Consider the following 24,825-nt stretch of genomic DNA (forward strand, 5'->3'; position numbering starts at 1 on the left):
CAATAGGACCAATAATTTTCCTATATTTTAATTTATTAATAGTAACATTATCATTGTCATCATTGAATATTTTCTGACATTGTATGATATAATTTTTTCAATAGTAACTTTTTAGACTTTGAAAATACTGTACTTAAAATTTGGAACAAAACATATTTGTTTCTCTTTTTTGTTGTCAAACAATTGGTGATTTATATGACAAGACCCTATATCCTCCTAGTTTCAATACAACTCTGCTAGAGAAAACCAACTTAGTGTCTATGAATATATGATCCTGCGAAACATACCTTTTCTTAATTTACTGCCACCAATTCAATAACAAGACAATGAAGAATTGGTGTTTTACGAGTTAAAGTAACTACCACCAGGCTCATACTCAGGTAATTTTACCGGGCCCCGTGGTGGCGGGACATGAGAGGGCCCGGCCAAATATTTTTTCTGGGGTCCACCAAATGAGTACGGCCCTGACTACCACCATTATACTTAACTACATAGGAATACCAGCAACACCTTCTCAGTAGGCACTCTGATTAGGAACCATCTTTTCTTTTTTACAGATATTATATGAGTCCTTATCTCTTACACTATTTTTCAATAACATGTATATGTTTTGTTTCTTTATTTGTTGCTCTTTAGGGTGGGCTTTTACCTGGAGGTTTCAATAACCCTTTCTAACCATAGAGGGCCATAAAGGTCAAATCCTGAATCCTAATTCAAAAATTCAACTGGTATATTCCCAGAAACTTGGATCTTAGTTGGCGTGTGAGAACCCCCCACAGGTTCTGAATGACCTTCAAAAACAATAGGTTGTTTTCTTCTATTTTCCGGTGCATGCTTTGACTTAATCTGTAGACTTGATAAATAAAGAATAACTGGAGAGAATAAGATGGACTGCTTCAACTCACTAACTAGGGTCTCAGGTCACTGTATTCTTTGATGAGTATGATTACATTATCTTATACTGCTTAGCAAAGGTTAAAGGACCTTAGTTATTCATTCATCAGCCTCTTGAGTGACTGAAAGAAGATTATATACTGGCATTTAAGAAGATAATTCTGCAAAATGTTTAAGCAGCTAATGTAAAATTACTTTCATCAATGAAAAATAATTGGCCTTTTGTGAATTATAATGGAATGCAGGGTTCATAACTTAGCACAAAATGAAGTTTAGACAAAAAAATATACATTGAAATTATGTTTAAAAAAATGTTAATGGAAATTTTTGATGTGAGAAAAAATGTTAAACATTAAAAGAAAGGATATATCATTATTGTCAGGACTTACAAAAATATAAGTTATTTAAAAAGTGGAAATGGGTGCCTAATAAAATGTAACATACAGTGATGATTATAAGTGAGATATAAAAAATAATGTACAAAGAATATGAAGAATACCAAAGTTATTTGGTAGGATTTAAAAATACCATGCTACAATATAAAATATTAATTTTACTATAGAAAAAAACACTGATGTAATTAAAATATCTGAAAAAGTACAGAAATGGCACTTATACATATTTTATTTTAATTTACACAGGCTATCCAGAAAGTAACGGACGTTTTGAAATAAAAAATTAACCAACTGAAATAGGAACATTTTATTATATACATTTAAAAACTACATTCATAGGTTATTTTTCAACTTAATCCCTGTTCAAATTGAGACATTTATCATAACGTGACACAAATTTACAATTCAGTTTTTTAGAAATCTTCCGCCTGAGATATTAACCATTGATTAACGCCAGCATGAAGTTCAGTGTCACTATTGAAGGACTGCGTTGCGAGCCAGGTCTTTATCACTGGAAAGAGGTGGTAGTCGCTTGGTGCCAGATCTGGGCTATAAGACGGATGATCAAATACTTCCCAATCAAAATCATACAAGACTAGTACGATTGGCTGTATGGGGACGTGCATTGTCATGGAGAACAAAATTTTTTAGCTCAATTTTCCCCTATGCTTGTTTTGTATTGCTCGCCGTAGCTTCTGCAATGTTTCACAGTACCTCTCTGCGTTGATTGTTGATCCTCGTTCAAGGAAATCAACCAGAATCATACCCTTAGCATCCCAAAAAACAGTTGCCGGGTGAATGTGCTACCATTACACCTTTCTCGCTGACAGAGCTAGGAGACATTTTCTTGGTTTTTTTGGAGAATGTGTTTGCCCCCATTCCACAGCATTTTTGTTTCACCCATGTTTAATCACCAATAACGATACAATCGAGAAGTTTGTTACCATGCCTGTTGTACTTATTTATTTATTGCAACGGTACAGACCATTTTACAATAAGGTGAAAATTAGATGGCAAATAATACAATGTAAATAAATAGTTAACAGTAGCATATAGGCACATACAAAGCTGATAAATATGTTATAAAAGTAACAGTTTACAAAACAAAACAAAAAAGTAACAACTGCAACAACAAGTACCTAACGAAAAAGAAAATAAATACTATAGATCTCATAACACCAACAACCTACAATATAATAATTTAAATAATACTTACAACAACTAATAATATAGGTAACTGAATAAAATTTCAAAAGACTATATTGCATATAAAAATAAATAATAACAATGTAACAAAAACAACAAAGATAGCTTGTAAAAAACTGTAATAACAGTAGCAGAACAGTATAACAACTACAATATATATATATATATATATATATAAAATTCTAGAACTCTAAATTCAACATTAACACTAACAAATAACAATAATACTTAAATATACTTTATAAATAACAATATAACAACATAGGTGCAATGCATGAACTAAATGAATGACTAAGTTGCATGTATAAATCTATAAAATAAAGTAACAAAAACAACAAAGTATGGCAACAAACCACCATGCAGAAGGTAACAATAACAGCAATAAACATTATAGAATGGTAAAAATCAACAATGTCAAAAAATAATTGTTAGCAACCAACAGCATATGCACAAACCATAACATAATTTATTATTCATAAAGGAAAGTTAACAATGCAGCAAGTCTTTGTTCTTTGTGATCTTCTGTAAGGACTTTTGAAATCCACCTGGCAATAAATTTGTGGTATCCAAGCTTCCCTACAACAATTTCATGAAGTAAACTTCATGAAATTTGTGGGAAATGTTCTGAGAGTTCATTGTGAAACGGCAATTTTCATGAACTTTGTAAATGATTTTCAACATCAAATCTTCAGTCACTAGGCTAGGCCGACCGCAACAACTAGTCATGAACATTGGTCCAGCCAAGTCAATACACCACTGCCTTACTCTGCTTTCACTCATTATTCCATTTCCATAAACTTCACACAGTAAGCGATAGATTTAATTGGTTTATGGTTTTTTCAAACAAAAACTTTATCACAGATGGACTTCACAAGTGGCAGGGTTTTCAATTGCAGCATAAATTAATCACACAGAGAAAAGTATAAGAGAGTTTTGACACCAAGATGGTGGCTGTGGCTCCGGCCACTATTGTACCATTCAAAATATTAATATGCACTAAATGTTTTGTACACTAATTGCATGAGGTTGAGCAAACTCCAAAATACAAAATGTTTTTTTTGCTCTGTGGTAGCCATTTGATAAACTGTATTATGTTAGTAAACCAAGCACCTTAACAATATAATGACATTCTATAAGGATATCTTTACAAATAAATTTATAAAAATGCCTTTTGTTTTTGCATTAATTAGCTGATTTCTATTCATGCAAAGAGAATTACTAACTGTTTAGTTGTGCACCATTCTTCAATATTGCCTGGATATTTGCAGAGTAACTAACGACACTAATATCAAACATTTGTAGCGCATTTAACTTTTGTAAAGTACATTACAATTTTGATTTTTGTGACTCTTTTTATGCAAATAAATTAATGTTTTATGTACAATTTTTTTTTATTAACCCGTTATTTGAAACGATTTAATTAGTTACATTTGACAATAGTATTTTGAAAACTTATGAAATTTTTATGTAAAATAAAGACTTAAATATAAAAGCTTTTTGCATATGTTTATAGATAATATGAAAATATATTATAATGAAATATTGGTCATTATGGTGTGTATGAAAACACTTGGCAGTATGTAAATACCACCAACACACACGCACACAACAGTCACATAATCAAGACAGCCTAGAGATATGCTGCGGCTGTAAATCAACTGACATTAAATTTGAAGTTATTTCATTAAATAACTTCTATGTGAAAAACATTGTAACATTTCAGCTTGTTGGTGGTTGCAATATGGTTATAAACTTGTCCATTTTAGTTTATTACTTTTAAGTATATCGGTTAATACTTATCCTTACTCTACTATTGTTTACTGTTTAATTCAAACAAATGTTTTTAAATAAGTTAAAAATATTGTATGAACCAAAAAGTTGTTTTGCCAAAATGGATTAAAAAATATATATTTTTCATAAAAATCCATGTTTGTAGAAGCCACAAAACTGTAATAATTTACCTTGACAACAGTTCCTAAATTCGCTTTTTCAGAATTCTAACTACACATTTTGGGACAAAAGTCCAGTCATCAGGTATAAAAAACATGGAAGTCAAATAATTTAAAAACATGAAAAAGCATGTAATAAAACATACAATTCAATAAATAAAACATATACATGATAAATATTTTAGGAAACACATAAATGGTAGGCCTACTGCACAGGCATAACCATGGATACGAACTAATGAATTTTAATATAGTAAAAATATCGAAAGTTCAAGAATTTTACAATTTATATTAAAGGAAGCTATGTGACGTATTAAACATCATTTTCTGTGTTACCCTAATCCGTATATGGTGGACAAAACAAATTACTAAATTTATTACAATACAATAACAAACAATAAATAATTTATTTAATTACTCGACTAACAACAAGAAACTGAGATGGAAGATTTAATTTTTTAGGCACGATTAAAGGCTATTACAGAAATATGTCTGTGGTGGCACACAAATTAAAAATAAATTTGTACATTAAAATATATAAAGGGTGTTAAAAAAGTCCTTCACAGGCTTGATAACTCCCTAACGAATACAGGTAAAACTTGGTACATCTTTACTGCACTTATAAATCAACTTTTTGAAGTAATTACCATACTTGTGTATGTCATGAGGATGGCCTACCAGAAGTCAGAAGGATATTTTCAATGAGAGCACAGGTTGAGAATTACAGCAAATTAAAGGTATTTATGAGTAGAGTACAATAATGCAAATTCAACCTCAAAAGGTTCACTCTTTAAAAAATTATGCTAGCTTAAAGTTTGAAACATTTATAATGTAAGTCATGTTGTAGATGGTTTAATATTGTTGTCATGGCTCAAGTTGTGTAAATTGAACTTAGTAAATGAATACTGGACTTGAGAAATAGTTTTTAAGGTAGTTAGTGACACTTCACATCCAATAGATGATTGTCTACAAGGAGTTCAGTAAAACATTTATTATAAACATAGTTCAAGATGTACATTGTTTAAATTGTAATGCAAGATGTACATCAAGTAAAGTCCAACCCAAAAATAAGACTGTCCATCATAATAAGTGATACCAGGTTTTACCTTTTATCATTCATCGCTGCTAAACAACCCTTTATAACAATGTACATCTTGAGCTATGCTTACATTAAATTTTTTGCTGAACTCCTTGTAGACCATACTCCATTGGATGTGAAGAGTCACTAAAAACTCCATATTTGTTTCTTATGCACAACAGCGTAAACTTGTAGTGCACATTTTGATTCGCTCTATAAAAGAAACTATTGAGGCATAACAATTATTTTTGCTCCACAAAATTAGTACAAAAATCTCAGGGGCATTTTATATTTCTATCATATTTGTACACTAGTTCAAGGAGCCAATTTGGCTGCATTACCCTCACTGGTCTAGAGCTTTTACCATTGTAATTTACATTTAATTCTTGTGCCAACTGGAAGAGCATGTTTGCAATAACACTTATAAAACTGCAATAAAAGCACTGACTTAAATGTTTGATATTGAAATTTTCTTTCAATATGGATTCTTATAAAAGCTTTAATTGTTTTATAGATAGTTTATTAAACGAATATTATATATGCTTTTTATTGATCCTGGTGATGGGCTCTTTACAGCAGAAGTGAAACATTTCAAAAATGTATTTGTGCAAACAATGTTTTGACATGGTGTGAGCTGAAAAAAGATGATTTAACTTTAATTTTAACTAGTGAAGTGTTGGTTATCCCAAATATCACATGGTTCAATGTGCTATTAAATAATAAAAAATAATTTGGATGATGACTGGTCAATTGTTATTTCACAGACTGCACCAATTGAAGGTCAAATAAAGAGTAATAAATAACATGAAAAAGATGATTTATTACTTATCACAGAACTCGACTGCATCAGTTGAAGATGATCTCTAATGGATAAATTATTTGGTAATATAGTTGTCATACTGGTTAGATGAATTAACATTGAATAATTCTATGAATATTAAAATTCTTGTAGACATCCCACCAAATGATCTTGTTTATGTCCTATAAAATAGTAATCTTAGATGCTTAGTGTGGATGAATTCAATAATATTGCAATTATTTAATTAATTATATAATCCGATTCAATATAAAATTATCAATACAGCATTTTTTTATACTTCAATCACATCACAATCTAGTTAGTTCACTACAAAAATCAGGAAAGATTATAATTTCACTGAATAGTTATAAAAGATTTTTTAAATCAGATTTTGAGTGAGTATTAGAGTTTTAGTTACCTTTAAATCATATCTTTGGACTTAGATGAAAATAGTCACTTAAAAGTCTGTTATTCCAATAACTAATTTTGAATTTTCAAATAATTTCCGTAATTTTGATAAATTTAAATTTCTGTGTGTATATATATATATATATGTGTGTGTGTATATATTATATATATATATATATATATATTATATACTGCTGATGTCTTGACACCATGGTGGCTAGGTTACAACCTTATCGGGTGGAAAATATTTGTCTGGCGCTAAGAGCAGAATTCTAGTAAAAAATCTTAACAGCTGTCATGAGCTAAGTTGTGAAAAAGTTCTTCAATCTTGTTTGAAAGGACGAATCTTACAAGTTATTGTGTGACAGAGACTTAGTTATCGATTATAGTTCTGCTTAAAAATTCCTAAAATGTCAATTCCCAGACCTAACTATGTCACATTTTGGTGCAGGTGTTTGCCGACAGTACAGCAGTATTTTTTGTCTGTTTACTCTTACTATTTTAATATGTCAAAGGATTCCTACATCCTGCTATAACATCACTCCATTCTGGCTCTACTGATTATCTTATTATTTTGATCATGTGGCACTTACTCAAGTTTTAGAATATATAATTTTAATTTATCCATTTTGACCTACTAAAGTGTATTTCTAATCTGCAGTACTGAACTAAATTTGTTCAAAATAGGGGGTTCAAGATCACCATGTCAACTATAGTACAACTCCTACTGTAGCCTGTGTAACTACAGCGTAAAAGAGTGTGGGCTGTTCAAGTTCATGTAATCTTCAAGTAATAAGGGTTACACAAAAAGTACAACTGATTTTGGTAATTTCGTGACTGCTAACTTATCAACAGATTCAAAATATCCTGGTTTTCAATGACACTAGCTCTTTGCACATTCTACAGTTCTTGCAATCCTAGATGTTTATTTTCATTTCAGCCCTCTTTTTTAGATGCAGGCCAGATATACTTGTATTGGCACCACCCCCATAGTGCCATTTATTGCACATGGTACTCATAGACCACAGACTTGTCTCATGGTATTTTTAATTCAGAATATTTAAAACTTATTTAAAATATCTGTCAAGTTGAAACTTTCTATTCCAGCAGATGTGACCTCATAAGCTTGATCACTCCTTTTACAGCAATGGGTTAGAGTTAGTGTTTGTTGCCAGTTCAAATAATTACATTTAAATTTGTATGAAAGCAGGTAACTCTTACCGAAAATAGTCTAAATAAAAAAGTACATAAATTGTTAAGTTTATTTTACTGTCATTGTGAAGTAGGTCATCCATGTTCTCTGTGAAAATTCTTTTTAGTTTTTGTCAACAATATGTGTCGATTAAATTTTACTGATGAATAAACTTGTGGTTTCTTCAGAGTTCTGAAGAAATAAGTTTTGCAATTATTGTTTTGTATGTACCACTTATAACACATTTTCTATGATGTCACTTATTAAGACTGTGACCACTCAGACACATTAGTTATTAATTTGTTCAACAATATAACTCTTGAGTCTTAATTCATTGAATTCAAAAAAACTTATAAACAAAACATGAGTTTTCTATGCACATCATACAAACTTAAGATAGTTTATTACTTTACATTTTAATAGTAATACAGTATAAATGTTGCATTGGTATACAAACAGTGTAGTTACAGTTTCATAAGTGTTGGTTCATATACCACTTATTTAGAAATGCTCACCAAGTGCCATCAATGAAAATAGTTCTAAAGCTAAGTTCTTTTTCTGTTGTAAATAGCTTAACCTAATCAAAAAGTAATACAACTTGGTAGACTCATTTGCATGTAACTTTTTTGGGAAATAAAATTGAACTAGATAATTGTAGATTAGTATGTGGATGAGCTATGAGACATGAACTATAGCTATTGCTTTAAACAGGCCTTCTAAAGTCCTATTTAAACAAACTGCATATTTTTATTGAAAAAAACTGCTTACTTTAACCAAGAACCTAAAATGGCAGATATATTAATACTATTATATTAAAAAATAATAACTGCTTCATGTACTTATACTTTCATTATGAACACTTGAACAATTTTAGATTTGATACCTAGTATTCGTATTTTATTGGAAAAGGGTAAAATAAAAATCCAAAGGTTTTTTCTAATTTTTTTTACCAACACACTTTCATACATTATAATGAAAATACAATATAATAATCCTTATTATACTTTTTATAATTACTTTTTACATATACAAAGATTGTTCAAAAATCTTTGCTATTAAATTCAGCCAATATTAAGTTTCTGTGGCCGAACTTCCTAGTTTTCATTTAGAAACCTAAAAAAGTAAATATAACACAGTAATGGCAAAATGTTGCTTACAAAATTGACAGCAAAAAATATTGGTGAAACAATTTTTAGACTTAGATAAAACAAAACAGACATTTTAGAAAACCATTCATTATACATTAGAATAAACTTATTAGTTAGCAGTAACTATAAATTAAAGTATATTTCATCAGTAAGATTCACAATTTGTATTTTACACATAGCAGATTACATATGTAGCTAAGTTCAGATTAAAAGCCAAAGTGAGAGTACAACTCATTACACAAATGCCCAAAGAGTTCAGCCCTCTTTGAAATTTGTACTTTGTAAATCTCAGCTCACTTTTTTGTTGCTTTAATAATTCCTCTGAGGCACCAATATGAGACTCCTACTCACTAAAAACATTCACCTACTTTGTCTTATTAATCTGTGAAACTGAAACTAAATTTTCTGTATTGACTAACAAAATGAATTATAATATGAAATTTAAATTCATTATTTTATTCTTAGACAAAATAACAATTAGATTAACTTGCAACAGTAATAAAAACTAATTAAGTATGGAAAAACCAAAACAATTGTATTTAACTAAAAATTGAGCATGTTTATGCAGATTATAACATTTTTAAGGAACATCAAGTAGATAAGAGTATGCGGTGATATTGTCAATATAAACTGCACAAAAAGAACTGTATCTAGTCATACAGCTCCTGCGTGCACCTTTGACATTATCACAGGGAACTCTTGTGTAGTCGTCAAGATACTAAACTACTACTCACTATTTTCCCGAAACAACCTAACGCTTTCTCAAAACTGTGAGCTGAGGCAATTTTACTCATCAAAAGTCAAAGAGAACAGAACAATTTAAACACTAGGTATAATTTCTACAACCAATACCACCAACAAGGTGGAATTAATTCAACAAGAGGTTTTCATTAGATGGCGACCAATTTTGTAAGGAACTTTTGCTGTTTAACAACACCGTGCTCATCACTGCACTCGCACTGCCAGTTACAAGTTATATTACAAGTCACTTTGTACAGGGCCACATGCACGCCACGGCTGTCTTTTGGCTGTCTTCAACTAGTAACATCCAGTATACACAAAACTGATTTTGACAAAACTAAAGTCGGATGCATGCTGATACACATGCTGAGGCTTCAACACCTCTTAAGAATACACATTTTTAATAATACTGTTGTAGTTTAATACTCAGCTTGGCCACACACTGCCTGTAATGCTCGAGTTACATGGCACGTTGGTTTTAAATTTTTTAAGATTACCATGACTGTATGCTATATAATAATATCAATGTTACAATAACTTATTAGCTTTGTTTTACTACCTGAATATCACAACTAGATCATTAAAAATTGAAAGCATCAAAATAATCACTATAGTTATGAAAACTAAAAAATCTCTTGAACAAATTCTTACTATTTTAGAACTTTTGCAGTCGTGTACTAATCTAATTGTATTTCTCAAATAGACAAACAGCTAGAAAAAAATAGCTTCTTTGTGTTTAAAAACAAGTTGTTTCTCATAAAATAAATATAAAATATTAGGTCTGATAATTATGTATAAGAGTAATAATTAATTTAAATGATTGTTTAGTTTTCATTGTATTGAACTTTATGGCATTAAAAACTTCAAAAGAATGAAATACTAGTGCTTTTTCTGTATAGTATTATTTTCATACTGTTTTGCAGTGTGAAAATGAAACATTAAACCTATCCTTAACCTCTTAACAAGCAAGTTAGTATGAATGCTACAGCAGTTTGTCCCAGGGCGACTGGCACCACCCAGGCCAGTGTACCACCAAGTATTTGCTGGAGTGTAAATTGTTAAGTGTCTGTTTGTAATCAGCAATAAAAGTTTTCACATTTTTTACTGAAGTAAAATACATTAGTTGTAAATTAGCGATGTGTGAGATACAAGCTGAGGCTTTTAAACTTATGTTTCGACACATTACATACATAGCACTGTAACTGTATTGATTACACAACATCAGTACAGTAAATAACAATTTTAAATAGTGTTTCACTAAATTTTGAGTACCAATTATTTGATACAATACCTACGCCAATATGGCACTCATCAAAGCAGGGAGTGTGGAATCATATCATAATTTCTTATGCCACTTAATGTGGAATATTGTAATATAATAAATAGTTAGCTGGATCAATATAATACACAAATATTACTTTGAAAAGTAAGAAGCATCTTCAAGCACAAATGAGAATGATTGCAAATTTATTTTTAATAATATATCGAATCATACATATTAATTCCAACAGAAATATTCATAAAGTAAACAAATACGAGTATAATGCTTCTTGTTTAACTTTGATATTTTACTTTATTTGAACTCAAATGACTAAAAAGAATTTTTAAAGTAACAATTCGGTACTTATTTTATGATTAAGACAAAACATCTTAAAATATTATTTCACAGAAAATAAACAAATATGGTGTCATCCCCATCTACTTGAGTAAAATCCCATATGTTAAGAGGTTAAAGATGATTCTTCATCATGGCTTGGGATCTCTGTACGAATTGAATACTAGCATTTAGATGTCGAAAATACAAAAACTATAACTAAAGAATACGATGGGCTTTGACGTATAATAAAACTAAATAATAATTAATTATAACAAAGTTTTGAATTGAGTTTTATGTTTTATTGGCTTCAGTCTTCAGTTTTCCTTATTTTATGCTCTGATCAATAATTAACACAAGAATTCTTTTGCAGATAAAAACAAATTAATTCTTGTATTCCTCTCTATTTTCTAAAAACCTAGACTATTACCAGATCTTTCAATACACCCACAGTCACACTTGTTCAAACTTCTCATGTCCGAGATGGTACAGTACAAATATTGAATCTGACTAACTAAAATTCATTTGATTAGAGCAATATATAACTTTATTGTACTTGGCCAATTCTGTGGTGTATATATTTTACACTACTGTACACCACTTTCTAAATGTACTAGTATGCAATATACAGTACAATACAATACCATACAGGAGGTAAGTAATGCTTAATGTGATTGTATGGTGGAGACATTTGCGCTTTGTGCTTCAGTGTGTACCTGTATGCTCCTTTGTTTTGCAAAGCTATTTTGGTCCCACAAAAGTCGTCTGTCTCACCCGGCCATCTCGACGCGATATTAGTTAATTTAGTAGTCAATTCACTAGCGGGTACAAACTAGTTTGACCTTCTTCGACCTTATGTGTGGTATGTATCTTAAAATGAAATACATTTAAAGTTCTAAAGTACCTTAGTACACACCATACAATGTTTTGTAAAGATTTTTTTAACTATACTGTATTTCTAAATTATAGCCAACTCAAAAACAAAAATTACTTTTTTTAGGCCTTCAAGTTTCATAACTCTGTTTGTTGGGAATGAACGGGCGATCAACTTTTTTGTATCTGAATGGTGATTGTAAACTAGAAGATTTATTTCTATCCATGAGTTTTTATGTGTTTTATATTAACTTAATTATTAACTTCTTGATGATAAAACAGTGAAATTGAAAGAGCGAGAGAGTGAAAGAGTTTTATTGTTAGCTGTTTTAACAACTCTGACTGCTAGAATGCTAGTTGTTTATTAACATCTATATTTTGACGGCCATGTTGTTTGTCTTGTTTTCTTCATAATGTTTTGTAGTGTATTAGTGTTGCTCTAATAAGGATTTCTCAGATATATACATATATTAGTCATAGGCTATATTTCATGTTCATGTTTATTATACTCTTTATTATTGTAAAAATACCTGCTGTGGCTGTGATGAATGAAACTGTATTGTAACATTAACTTATTTCACTTATAAGTATTCTTTATTTTTTTAATAATTTCTAAATGATAGGTCTAAATTTATATTTATTACTAACAAGCATTTCAACATTATTGGAAACCAGACAGAATATAACACATTAATCACGAACATAGGCATTTTATATTTTATACATATAATATGTTGTTAAAATATTAACAGTGCTACCAATTATTTGAATGCAAAATATATTGTTGACATCCTGAACTTTAAAATTATTTAAAGTTAAATTCTACCAATTATGTTGGTTATTAATGATAATAAAAAGTGTTTGCCTTAAAACTGTTATTTCTTATCGGAAATATACAAAGATACCAAATTTCATGCAGAAATATTGTTAAAATTTATTTTATTTCACAAAATTAAATGCCAAAATACTAAATATGTGCCAGTACCCAAAATTTTTAATCAAATAAGTCCACCAAAACTCACTTTGTATATATATGAAGAGGATTTTGATTACAGCCCGATATGATAAAGAAGGACTAGTGGGGAATTTAAATGGCACACGCAGTACTAACAAATGATATGGCACAGTACATCACATAATGTGCAGCATGAAAATCAAAACCACACTGTTTAAGATACAACAATTGCCTCAATATCAAATATACAACTTGAAGTAATAAGTACTTGATGGTACTAAGTTGTGACACAAAAATAGATGCAACTGTTGTAACATGAGTGATCGAATTTAAAGTCCCAACTCAACACAGTTCAAACACCAGAAATGGCTCCAATATAACTCTGTTAGAAAGTGTGACTAAGAGATTTCTCATACTGTATACTAATGTGATCATTTGTAAAATAACAATGATTTAATAAATAACTTTAATAATAAATCACTGAATTTTAGAATCCATATTTTAAAACCCCTTCTAAGGAATATTTCTTTCTTGTTTCTACTAACTTGTATGGGTTTTTCACAAATGCTGCATAAATTGTGTTAAAATCCTGTCACCTATTATGTTTAATTTAATGATTTCTTTTGAGGGATATAAGGAGGAAATATTAAACCTGAATTTTTATGCTTGTTACTATAAATAATAGAAAACACAAAAAAGTACATTATTAAAAGTGACTGTCCAATTACATTCATAAATAAAATTGTAAGTTCTTTCTTGCATAATATTTTAATAAATTACTACAGGGTGGCCACTCAAAAACCTCTTTTCAAATTCCCAGTTTTCCCAGTCGAAAATTTCCGATTATCTATTTTTAAACCAAATAGACAACTGTAGTACTGTATTTAACCCTTACGCCAAGTGCAACAATGACTTTTTACCGTCATTAGCAGTATTTGCAAGAATTGCCACACAGCTGCGGTGCTCTAGCATTTCGTCGCTAGCGATATGCGAGAAATTCGGTGACGATTTATTGCTATTACCTATTTTAAGCTCCTTAGTTTTTATCTCTGTGTCTTTTGATGTGTCGACATAACATTATGTATACCTAATAGATCTACAAAAACGTGTTTCAACAATCAGTCATTTGAGTACTGCCGATAGTTTTTGTCCACGAATAAAATAAAATATTGTAACAGACTCAGTTAGTTAGTCACTTAGATACAACAACAAGTCAAGGACTACGAAACAACATGGCAAAGATCCTCGTGCACGTTGGACTGTTTGGTTTGAACAGTTCGAATCGTCCAAACGATCGTCACGCGAGCGTAGAAGTCGTTTCGGTAAATAGTTGACCGGAGAACTGACAGGATTCCAGCCGTCGTCCAACAAATGCCGCTCTGGCGACGAAAACTGATGAGCGTGGCTGATTCGATCGGCTGGTTGTCTGCCGTCTTTAGACTGCCAACAACATTAAGTTGAGTTTACACTGGCAAGTAAAGTTGCGAGAGAATGTGCACAACTACTGTGCCATAATGTGAATAATATAAGCAATTTTACTCACGAGAACTGTCGCAAGTACTTGCTACAGTTGTATCGCTGGTTGTTCCGGGAGTCAAGACGAAGTCTGTTAACACATGGCAGCGATAATTACTCTGCAATGTTTATAATTGAAATTGTAATAGCCAACACTGTTCTCCAGTTCTTGTAACCAACTGTCCGGCACTGGTTGCGGCAGCGCTCGGGAGAGCTCTTGCGCCCGTTTAGACTACTAGCGCTTTTTAGTTGGACAAAAAACTTGCCCCATTTTTTCCGATTTAAACGCTGTTCAGTCGAGATTTGGATGTAACCGTGATATCAAAACATAATATCACTTCCTTTGTTTTAACCTATGTAATTTGATGACAATGGGAACTTGTTTGAGGAGCAATTGTTCATAGACCAACCGAGGCCTCGGCCGCGATACGAGCGGTTAGACTGAGTGCTAGAATGGGCGGGGACTTAAAAGTTTAATGTTTGTGTTGTATATATGGGGAACACTCAACACTAGCAATGACAGACATGAGCAGCAGGGCAGTACCACACGATGGCGCTTATTGCCGCCAATTCTAGACATTAAATGTTTCTCCTGCCGCTCACACCCCTCAGCTCATTTTGTCATTGCTGTGCAATAGGACGCAAACGTGTCTCTACGTTACTTGTAACTAACCCACTACTTTCTTCTCCAAAACGTATCTTATTAAGCTTTTTATGAATCCAACTAACATTCTGATGTACTCAAAAACCTGGGCTGCACCTCTCATCAAACCGTCAAACATTATATTATTCAACGAACCAAATTCTGAAGTATGTTTATAACACTATACATTTTAGTGCCGAAGTCAGAAATGATCGGTCGGCCAATTTTAATTTTCCAATGCATTGTTAGGCTTTTAGGTGGGGGATGGAGGCTTGCCATGGCACAAGAGTAGAACTAATCAAGATAAACAACTCACTACAGTACTGGAGGTAACCTTAGATCAACCGGCATCAAATGTAGGTCACTAACATATATGTCGATCTTCATTCACAATTTCAGGAGCCATGTCCCGTAAAATACGATGATTCGTGGTTAATCAGTTCATGATTCAAGAAGCTGTCAAATTATGTCTTGATTTTATAAGTTCTTGGAAAAATTCCCGGCTTATTCCCGGTTTTCCCTGTCGGGTGGCCAACCTGTAATACTTTAATGTACATGAGTGTACATAACATAATGTAAACCCAAAAGAATAAAACAAAATGTTATGTTGGGTAGACCATATTTAAGAGTTCACAAAAAAATACCAATTATTTTTTGAACCAGGATCGAAATTGGACACGAAAAAGGTTGAACTGCGCCATCTCCAAAATAATGTAATTACTGCTAGTGAGATCCCTTGCCATTTTATGCAGAAATTGCAATGGTTTAGCCATTCTCAATAAATTCTAAATGGTTTTTCAAGTACAATAAAGTTCAAAATTACAACATACATAACTACATCAGAATAAAATGAAGAGATTGCAATTAAAAATAACTGCCTGTAGGGATATATTATGTTTAATATTTTTTGCAAGTACATGACTTTTTTAATTGGTCAGTAACACAAAAATACACAAAACTAACTTAAAATAACAAGTGAAAAATGTATTCACAAATAAACTCAGTAAATTAACAATATTACAAGACAAAACAGAAAACAAACAATAAGTAAACAGCTGCCATTTCCTATAAAGTTTAGATGAAAAGATTATTTAAGTAGTTTTCACTTGAACTTAATACTTAAGTTAGCTACTTCTGAGCAATGTCTCCCAACATTGTCAAAGCTGCCAAAATATGCTTAGCAAAGACTTCACTATTCAGAACAAATGTTTTGGTACTTTACTACCAAATATAAATGTAACACTGTAACGTATCATGATTTACATAATTGGGCACACATTTATGAGTTTTCACAGAGATTAGAAAGTGTTATGTTTAGTTCAGAAATGTAGTGAAAAATTGGACAAGTTGGAAGTCACTGCTTGAGCATTCATTTGTAACTAATACAAAGGTACAGATACAACTTTATAGCTTTTAAAGCACAGTTTTCACAAAGTAAGTAACTTATCATGTAAGTTTCAACTCAAAAGAATAATAGGCTACAAAAAAGCAAATCATTTTGCTAGTGAGTAATGTACAGAAAAGTGTGAGAATTTTCTGTCAGTGAAACATTTACATATTTGATTCTTTTTTTAATAACTGACACTTTACTGTACATTACCATTGTTGCTGTGAGATCTTCAAGTCATGTACAGAAGGCTTGATGGGATAACTAAACACTAACTGTAATAAAATGCATAAACTAACTACAACATATCATATCATATGAGTTACAAGCCAAATTGAATACACAATATTGTATTTCTTATAATTAAATAAACTCTTTTGTTATAAAATATCCAATAATATATTATGTATTATTATGTATTTATGTTTTATACTAACACATGGATATTTCATAGCGCTAAGAGACAAAAATAATACAGGGTGTCAGGTTTTTGTCATAGATAAATGTTATTAACTTGTATTATGTGATGTTTATATAGAGTATTCTATTGAATTGCATCTTTTAAAATAAATATTCAATTCAAACGATTGTGTAAGATAAAGTTACAGAGACAAGCTGATTATCAATCATTGTTCCTTTGCGATTCAAGAACAGGACATCTACTTAGTTAAAATATTATGTATATTAATGTTTTTATTACTGGCAAAAACATTTGGTAAATGAAGACAAAATTCAGCAAACTTTGGTACTTGCTGTTGCTATGCATTTTGAAATAATGTTTCTAAGTATCAGGCTTTTCCAGTGAATCAATAACACTACATACTGACATTAAACATGTTTATATAGAACCTACAACTTTGGTTGATTCTGTACCAAAACCACTGAATTATGTTTATATAATTGTCTTTACTCTGTCTATAAAATCTCAGTATTATGGTTACATGATTTTATTTTTAAAGTACAAATTATTATGTTTAAAACAACTTGTTAGCACCACATTACATTAATGTAAAGAATTGAATAAAAATGCAATATCTTAACTAGTCTTAACTTCGTTTTGTACAAATCAAAATGTTATAATAATTGCATTTTGGCTTGTAGCTCAAAACTAGATAACAAGTGTATAAAATAAGAAACATATTTTACAGTTAAACTAATATTTATTGTAACTAAAATGGAAACATGAACCGAACTCACTATGGCAAGAATTCAAGACTGTTTTGCACTTCTGTTGGTCATTAGGTTACATACAGATTCATAAATATACATACACCTTTTTAATACTTCAAAATATACAGAAAAAGCGGTTGAGTCATATTAATGACAAGATGATTTATATTAAGTTCTTACTTTTATAATTCTCAAAATATACAAAATAACCTTCCACTTCTATTAACAACAGTCTCTTTTTATAACCAACACACAGCATTTTGTAATCACTCACAAAGCAAAATATACAAAAAAAGAATAACTGTAGACTCAAAAATATAACTACAGTTTTAAAAATAAACAAGTACATGTGTTTAAAGATATAAATAAAAGTGTATTCATATGTACTATAGTAGAATCCAGTACATATTTTTATTTGTATTCTCAAAATATACAGAAAAAGGTTTATTGAGTATTTATCAGTTTCTTATTCGGCATCATATTATTTCTTTCTAAATGGTTTCAAATTAAATATAAATATTATGCAAGTTGTGTATTAACTTAAGATTCGTATATCCAACATGCATTTAATGCTAAACTACACAAAACAACAGTTGAATCATTATTAGTAAGTGTTCAAACTTGAACTTCATGTAATATACTTTAGCAAAACATTTGTTTAGCTTGAAAAGCTTTTGTGCAATACCAAGAGAGTTTCAAATAAGGACAATGTATCCTACTACTCTTTTTAATGATTAAGAAATTCCATGCTAAAAGAAATCTTGACATTTTCTAAAATTTAGGTAAAATTAACTCACTTAATTGGCACTTATACAATTAATCCATATTATGTCTTAAGACTTTTGTGATAGAAAAATCTTCCGTCAGTGAGGTATTATGTCAGAAACAGTGAAACGTTCAGAGGAAAACAACTGCAAGCAAACCCCCGAAAACCCCCACATAGTTCCTCAGATTACACCATTAACCATAATAACCCCAGAGTTAAGTGAATTATTGTAAAAAAAAAGTAAAACTGTAATTTTTAAATCAGTAGAAAGTGGATGTACTCATGGGCAATAATAAAGTGTCTTCTTGGATTTAAAATAAATTGGATATGATAATGTGAACTGTTAACATTTATACTCTAGGGACATCACAAATTTGTCTAGAAAAAGAAACCGAAGGTGAAATATATTGACAGATATAACAAGGAAACCCCATCACTGATCTAACAAGTAAATAAATTATCACAAGTCATACAGAACTCAAAGACTAAAATGATTCCATGTGCCTTTAATGAGAGTATTTCCAACACTCTATTAACATTTTTTTTAATCAGTTGTTTCAATCTAAACCTTCCATCTGCTAAACTCTGACTCTCACTCATGTTCAAATTCAGACCAAAGGTATTACCGTACAGAAAAACTTAAAATATTAATATGGCACAAATACCCATTTTCCATCTAATTATATTGCCTTCTTCGATGATTGAATACAAACATTTTTTTAAATTATAGTTGCCCAGGTACAATAAAATGTTTTTCAGCCGTTTGACGAAGGTACGTCAGTGAAGTGAGAGTGACGTGGCGGCAGTGACTATGTGTATGGAATAAGTTTGGCGTATACCGGGGCCCGTCGCTACTGTGGGCCATTGTGTGGCAAGGCCCCTTGTGTTCCCTGCAACATATATTCATCGGTAACAAACCATTGTCTTGTCAAGTCTAAGAAATAACTTTGAGACATTCAAGTACAGACTTGTCACTAGTGCAAGAAACTGATGAATACGGAAAATCCTGAAACACACACACATATACACACAATATAGTGAGTGTTATATATAAATAACTTAAACTAATTAACAGACCTGCAAATGTTATAATTTAACTGATGACAAATTGTTCTTTACCTGTGTGTTCTAGGTAAAGCACAATAATTGCTGTGACCCCATGAGCGAGCACAGCAATTGTCATAGGCTACTACTAAGAACTAATGTTTTTACTGACTTATTGCGACGTCTAGTAGATTTTTTTTACTTGTCCAGTTATTCTGGTAGTTTTGTATGGTGGTGATATCTAGTGGCAATGTGTAGATTTATTTGACATGCAACAATTTGGTAATCTATACTCCTCAGTGGTCTGTAACCAGCCAAATATGCACTAAGTGCAGCCCTCATGATGCATGGCATATGCTGAAGAGGTTAGAAGAAGATGTCCTCCACACCATACTTGTCAATCTAATTGAATAAACATAATAAGAAATCTCCTGATAAAGCACGGTGCAATGATTACCAATAGGTGGTTCCAGTATTCCAAGCAAAAAATGTTAAATAGATGAAAATGAAGCATCATTATTAGATATATATCATTATATAGAACACTCACAGCCTGCTGGAAGGTTTTGGCATGGAAAGAAGACTTATCTAATGCATTACACATTCCAAAGAGAACACGAATATTAACTGATAACAAGGAAAGAGGACAAGATAAAGAGCAAGAGCTTGGTGGAAAAACATGGATGTTTGAGAAAACAAATCCTTATAGGTGTTGTTAGCAGTAAACAAAAGATGTCTCAAAAACAAGATTAAATATTAATCTTTAAAACATACATTTTAGTAAAGATCTTATCTTAAATTATAAATAAAAACATGATTGCTACTTAACCATTAAAAATGTACTATTTTCTAAATATTTGCCAAGCAAACATTACTAGGTATAGTATGGTGATATATATATATAGCTTTAGTTACAAGTCCGTACACAACAGCTCCATCATCACTCTTTTGTAGAGTGAGCCGACTGTCGACCAGATTTGATGTTTCAGGCTTTCCAAACTTGTTTTTGAAAACAACTGCAACGCCTGCACCCAAATGAAAATCTGCCGAGATGCAGTGGGCAAAACCTACTGTGTTGTCTTTTTGGTTTTCGTCGATGGCAAGACTCATATGTTTTTCTTGTACTACTATAGTACCTTCTTCTTGTTGGTTGTTGGTAAAATAAGGTGTTGATGAAAGCAAAGAATTTAGAGTACTGTTTGGAGTGGTTGTGTGAGTTAAATCAATTTTTGGTTCATTCTCGATTACTTGAGGTGGATTATTAAATTTTGGTTCATTTTCAATTACTTGAGGTGGATTTGAAGTGGTTGCGGCTGAACAGAAATCATTTTTAATGTTTATAAGTAATTTGTGAACCATGTCAGATACGCTAACTTTTCCCTTTTTATTTAAATGTAGGCCATGAGCAGTGAAATAGTGGCGTGGAAGATCATCGAGGGGCAAAAGCTGCACGTTAGTGGAGGAATTCTTTACTAGGTTTCTTATTTCCAAGTTTATTTGTGAAACTTTTAGGTCTAAGCTCGGCTTGTCATGTCTCATGGGCAAACTACCCAGTACCAAGTTCGTGTGGCTAAAGGAGTTGGTGACAGTTTTAAGTTCTTCTACAATACGCTTTTCACCCATTACTTCTACATTGTTTGCTCCACCAATTACTAGGACACAATCTTTTTTTGTAAAGTTTTTACACATTGAATTTGCTTCCTCAACAACTCTATTGAGTCTTGCACCTGGGCGAACACAGGCAGAAACACTAACTGAAGTCTTTGCCTGTATGAGATGACTGAGCCCTTTTCCATGGCTATCCGCAAATATTAGAAGTTGACCTTTTTCAGTTTGGGGTACCAGTACAGCTGTTGGGTTTGGTTTTAATTTGTATTTTTTTCCAATTTCATTTTCGGTTTTATTTTTGTTTGACAAAGATGGAAAACAGGTTAAACATTGGTTCTTGCTTTGTTTTTCAACGTCAAGTAATAAGTTTTTGTTGTCAGACTGAAGCAAATCAACTGTAGTTTTTAAGTTCAATATTTCACATTTTGCGGATTTTAGTTCTTGTCTGAGTATTTTTGTGTGGAAGTCCTCATTTTCAGCCATTTTAGTAAGTAATTGCTTTTCTCTCAGTTTTTCTGTTGTTTGTTTTTCTTCTGACAATTCCTTTTCTAACTGTATACATTTATCCGTCAGTGCATTTAGTTGAAAGTGTATGTCCAAAAAATCTGGAGTGTTAACCCCAACATCTTTCTTGTTTGCTACAAGTTCTTCTGTGGAGGATTTCTTAGTATTATTGAGTTCATAAATGGCTGTAAAGCTTGATGATAGGTTCATAGATACGTTTGGTTTAGGAGAATTATGTACCTTTTCCATAGATTTTCTAGTTTTAAATTTATTTCTTGACCTAAGTTCTTCTTCAATTTCTTTCACCGCTACAACAAGAGTTTCATTGGTAATTTTCTTTCCATTAAGAATTTTATGTTTATTCTCTTCATAGTTACTCTACATAGGTGTTCCAATATATTCATGAACATGACCACAACACACAATTAAAAAAATAATTTTTAGCATCTCATATAAGACTGTCTCGAACCTATAATAGTTAATAGTTCCCAAACAAGTTGGAACTTATAACAAGTTACCATGAGTTATAAGGAATGTAACAGTTGACATATTTCAAATACAGATTTCAGCTTGGCTAAAATCAAGTCTAATGTTATTTACTCTGTTGATGAATAGATAAGGTGTAACATGTTAGCTGTATCTATGGGTATTAATGTATAATTAGTTATTATTTTAATATAATACCTAATTATGACATGTGTTTCTGTATAAAATTTGTTTAAAGGTGAAGCCTACTGTAAAAGATTGTTATTTAATGAGTAATAAATATCGAAATTCAACCTGATTTATAGGTAATTAATGAAGATTTTTATTAGAATATTAGTATTGGGAATCAACCATTAAAGTCTATACTAAGCAATCAATATTTGTAAAAATAAGTTAATAAACAACTTTACAAATGACCAGGTTGAAAACGACAAACAAAGAACGTCATGAAACATGACAAAATGTCAATGCTAATTACAATTACTTAAGATGCCACCTATTGAAACAACAATTGAATATGTAAAGTGAATTGAAACTAATAACGTGTGCTGTAAAACATGGTACTAACTAAATAAAACAATATTAATTCAACATGTCCTTATTGTTTAAAATTATTATAATTATAAAAAAATAAAAGGTTAGGGTGTCAGTGTTTTGTGGCTTCACCTTAGTAACGTCACCTTTTTTTGTTTTCTATAACTTTTGAAATATTATTGTAATATTCTGTACATTCCAATATGAATTTATATGTTTTGATAGCAGACAAACCCTATGTAGCAAATCAAAAATAAAAAATATTTATAAGTAAAGAAATAATTGTACAACGTTTGTATTTCTGGGTGTTAGAAAATCCAAGCAGAGTTCAAGTCCCACAAATCTAAATTAACATTTAAAAAATGATCTTCTTATAACAGATTACTTCCTGACCAACTTTATACTGTTTACACTTTTATAATTACTTCTTGAGTACTATAGCAAAGAAATTATAAAAATTAATCATTCATTGTTCACATGGGGTTAGTATAGTGAAATAGTTTTTATTTAGTGCTATAACTGATGGTTAGCCACGGTAACACCAGAAACAGTTTGTATTTATAAGAATTACATCAATTTGAAATGTCAAAAGCTATTTCCAAATACTAATTAAATTTAACAATATTTCAAAAATGTAACTGTAGCAACTAATCCAAACTTGGTAAAAGAGTCACAATACAGGGTTAAAGATAGTTCATACCGGTGGCATGGCAGGGAATGACGGAGGCTGTACCATGTGTTGTACTGCCAGGTGATGGCTCAGTTTAGGCCCACTATCCTCTGCCTTTTCCTCCTCTCTTCGCTTCAGGCAAGCAGCCTTTGGATTCAGGTTTCGTTCTGTTACAAAACATGTAGTCAGCGCATGCTTTACTGAGTTGTTCAAACAATGTCAACTTAAACAATGTATTAACATTTCCTTTAACCCATCAATATATATCTGATACTACCCAGCAAGTGGAATGCTTCAACAATTTAATACATCATACATTTCTCTGTTTCAACACTTGTTTAAATACATTATTTATAATTTATGAAATCACTTATGGCATTTATTTATATTAAATAATGGTATATAACAAACATATGCATACATAATCAGGAATGTTACTGAGTAAAAACTACATTACACAAAACCTTTCCTTCAAAACATTTCATACTTCAGTTTTTACAACATAAATTGTCTCGAATTATTAAATAACAACAGATTATTTTTAAGTTTACAAACTTGTAAAACTATAATAATATTTGGAGCATATTATAAATGACAAAAGCTTGTCAAATAAAGTTATAAAAATTATCAATAATAATTTAATTACATTAAGACGGTTTACCTCTAACTTGTTGTTCTAATGACATTATAACTTCTACTGCCATATTGAGGATGCCTAATTTTGTTTGGGGTTTGTCAGTTTTAAGGTGTGCCATACACATCCTGCCCAGTTCCTTCAACGCTTCATTGATGTCTCGTATCCGAATCCTGAAAAAATGTTCAATTTATAATAACTGTATGCCTTATAATTACTTCAACTGAAAATATTATATAAGGTGATTCATTTTTTAGCTAAGCTTTAACAAAATTATTCACACCTCACAAATATTAAAGTACTTGCACTAACAAAAAGTTGATACAAGATTGTTTCACCATGATCTCTAACCTACCACCACCACCAAAGTTAAAAGGAAGGAAATAAAAATATAGTAGATTTCAAATACTTATATAAAAAAAAAAAACAATTGAAATGGAGATCTACAAATACAGTTCATTAGTCTGACCATAAACTTGTATGTTTTTATATTCTGTAATCATTTTTCTACTAATTAGTATCTAATCATGTATTTAAACTGGCAGGAAATATTTCACAAAATTATGTATTTGGTTGCCAATTTTAAAATGTAAGGGATCTAGAAAACTAAAAGAGGTACAGCATAAATTGAA

The 24,825-nt window shown here is 31.0% G+C and overlaps 1 protein-coding gene across 7 annotated transcripts in view; it reads right to left on the bottom strand.

The window, feature by feature from the left end:
• Window positions 1-12,774: 12,774 nt before the first annotated feature.
• Window positions 12,775-24,825, bottom strand: part of LOC124369333 (protein daughterless) — a 142,148-nt gene continuing 130,097 nt past the window's right edge. For all 7 annotated transcript variants that reach the window (XM_046827299.1, XM_046827298.1, XM_046827294.1 and 4 more), the window contains 3 exons: window positions 24,221-24,366; window positions 23,590-23,726; window positions 12,775-19,603 (listed from right to left, as the gene is read on the bottom strand). In XM_046827299.1, coding sequence (XP_046683255.1) covers window positions 19,565-19,603; window positions 23,590-23,726; window positions 24,221-24,366 — 322 coding nt within the window. In that variant the 3' untranslated portion in view covers window positions 12,775-19,564. The remainder of the gene's footprint in view (window positions 19,604-23,589; window positions 23,727-24,220; window positions 24,367-24,825) is intronic.

Source organism: Homalodisca vitripennis, chromosome X, assembly GCF_021130785.1.
Source record: "Homalodisca vitripennis isolate AUS2020 chromosome X, UT_GWSS_2.1, whole genome shotgun sequence".
In the NCBI taxonomy this organism is placed as follows: domain Eukaryota; kingdom Metazoa; phylum Arthropoda; class Insecta; order Hemiptera; family Cicadellidae; genus Homalodisca; species Homalodisca vitripennis.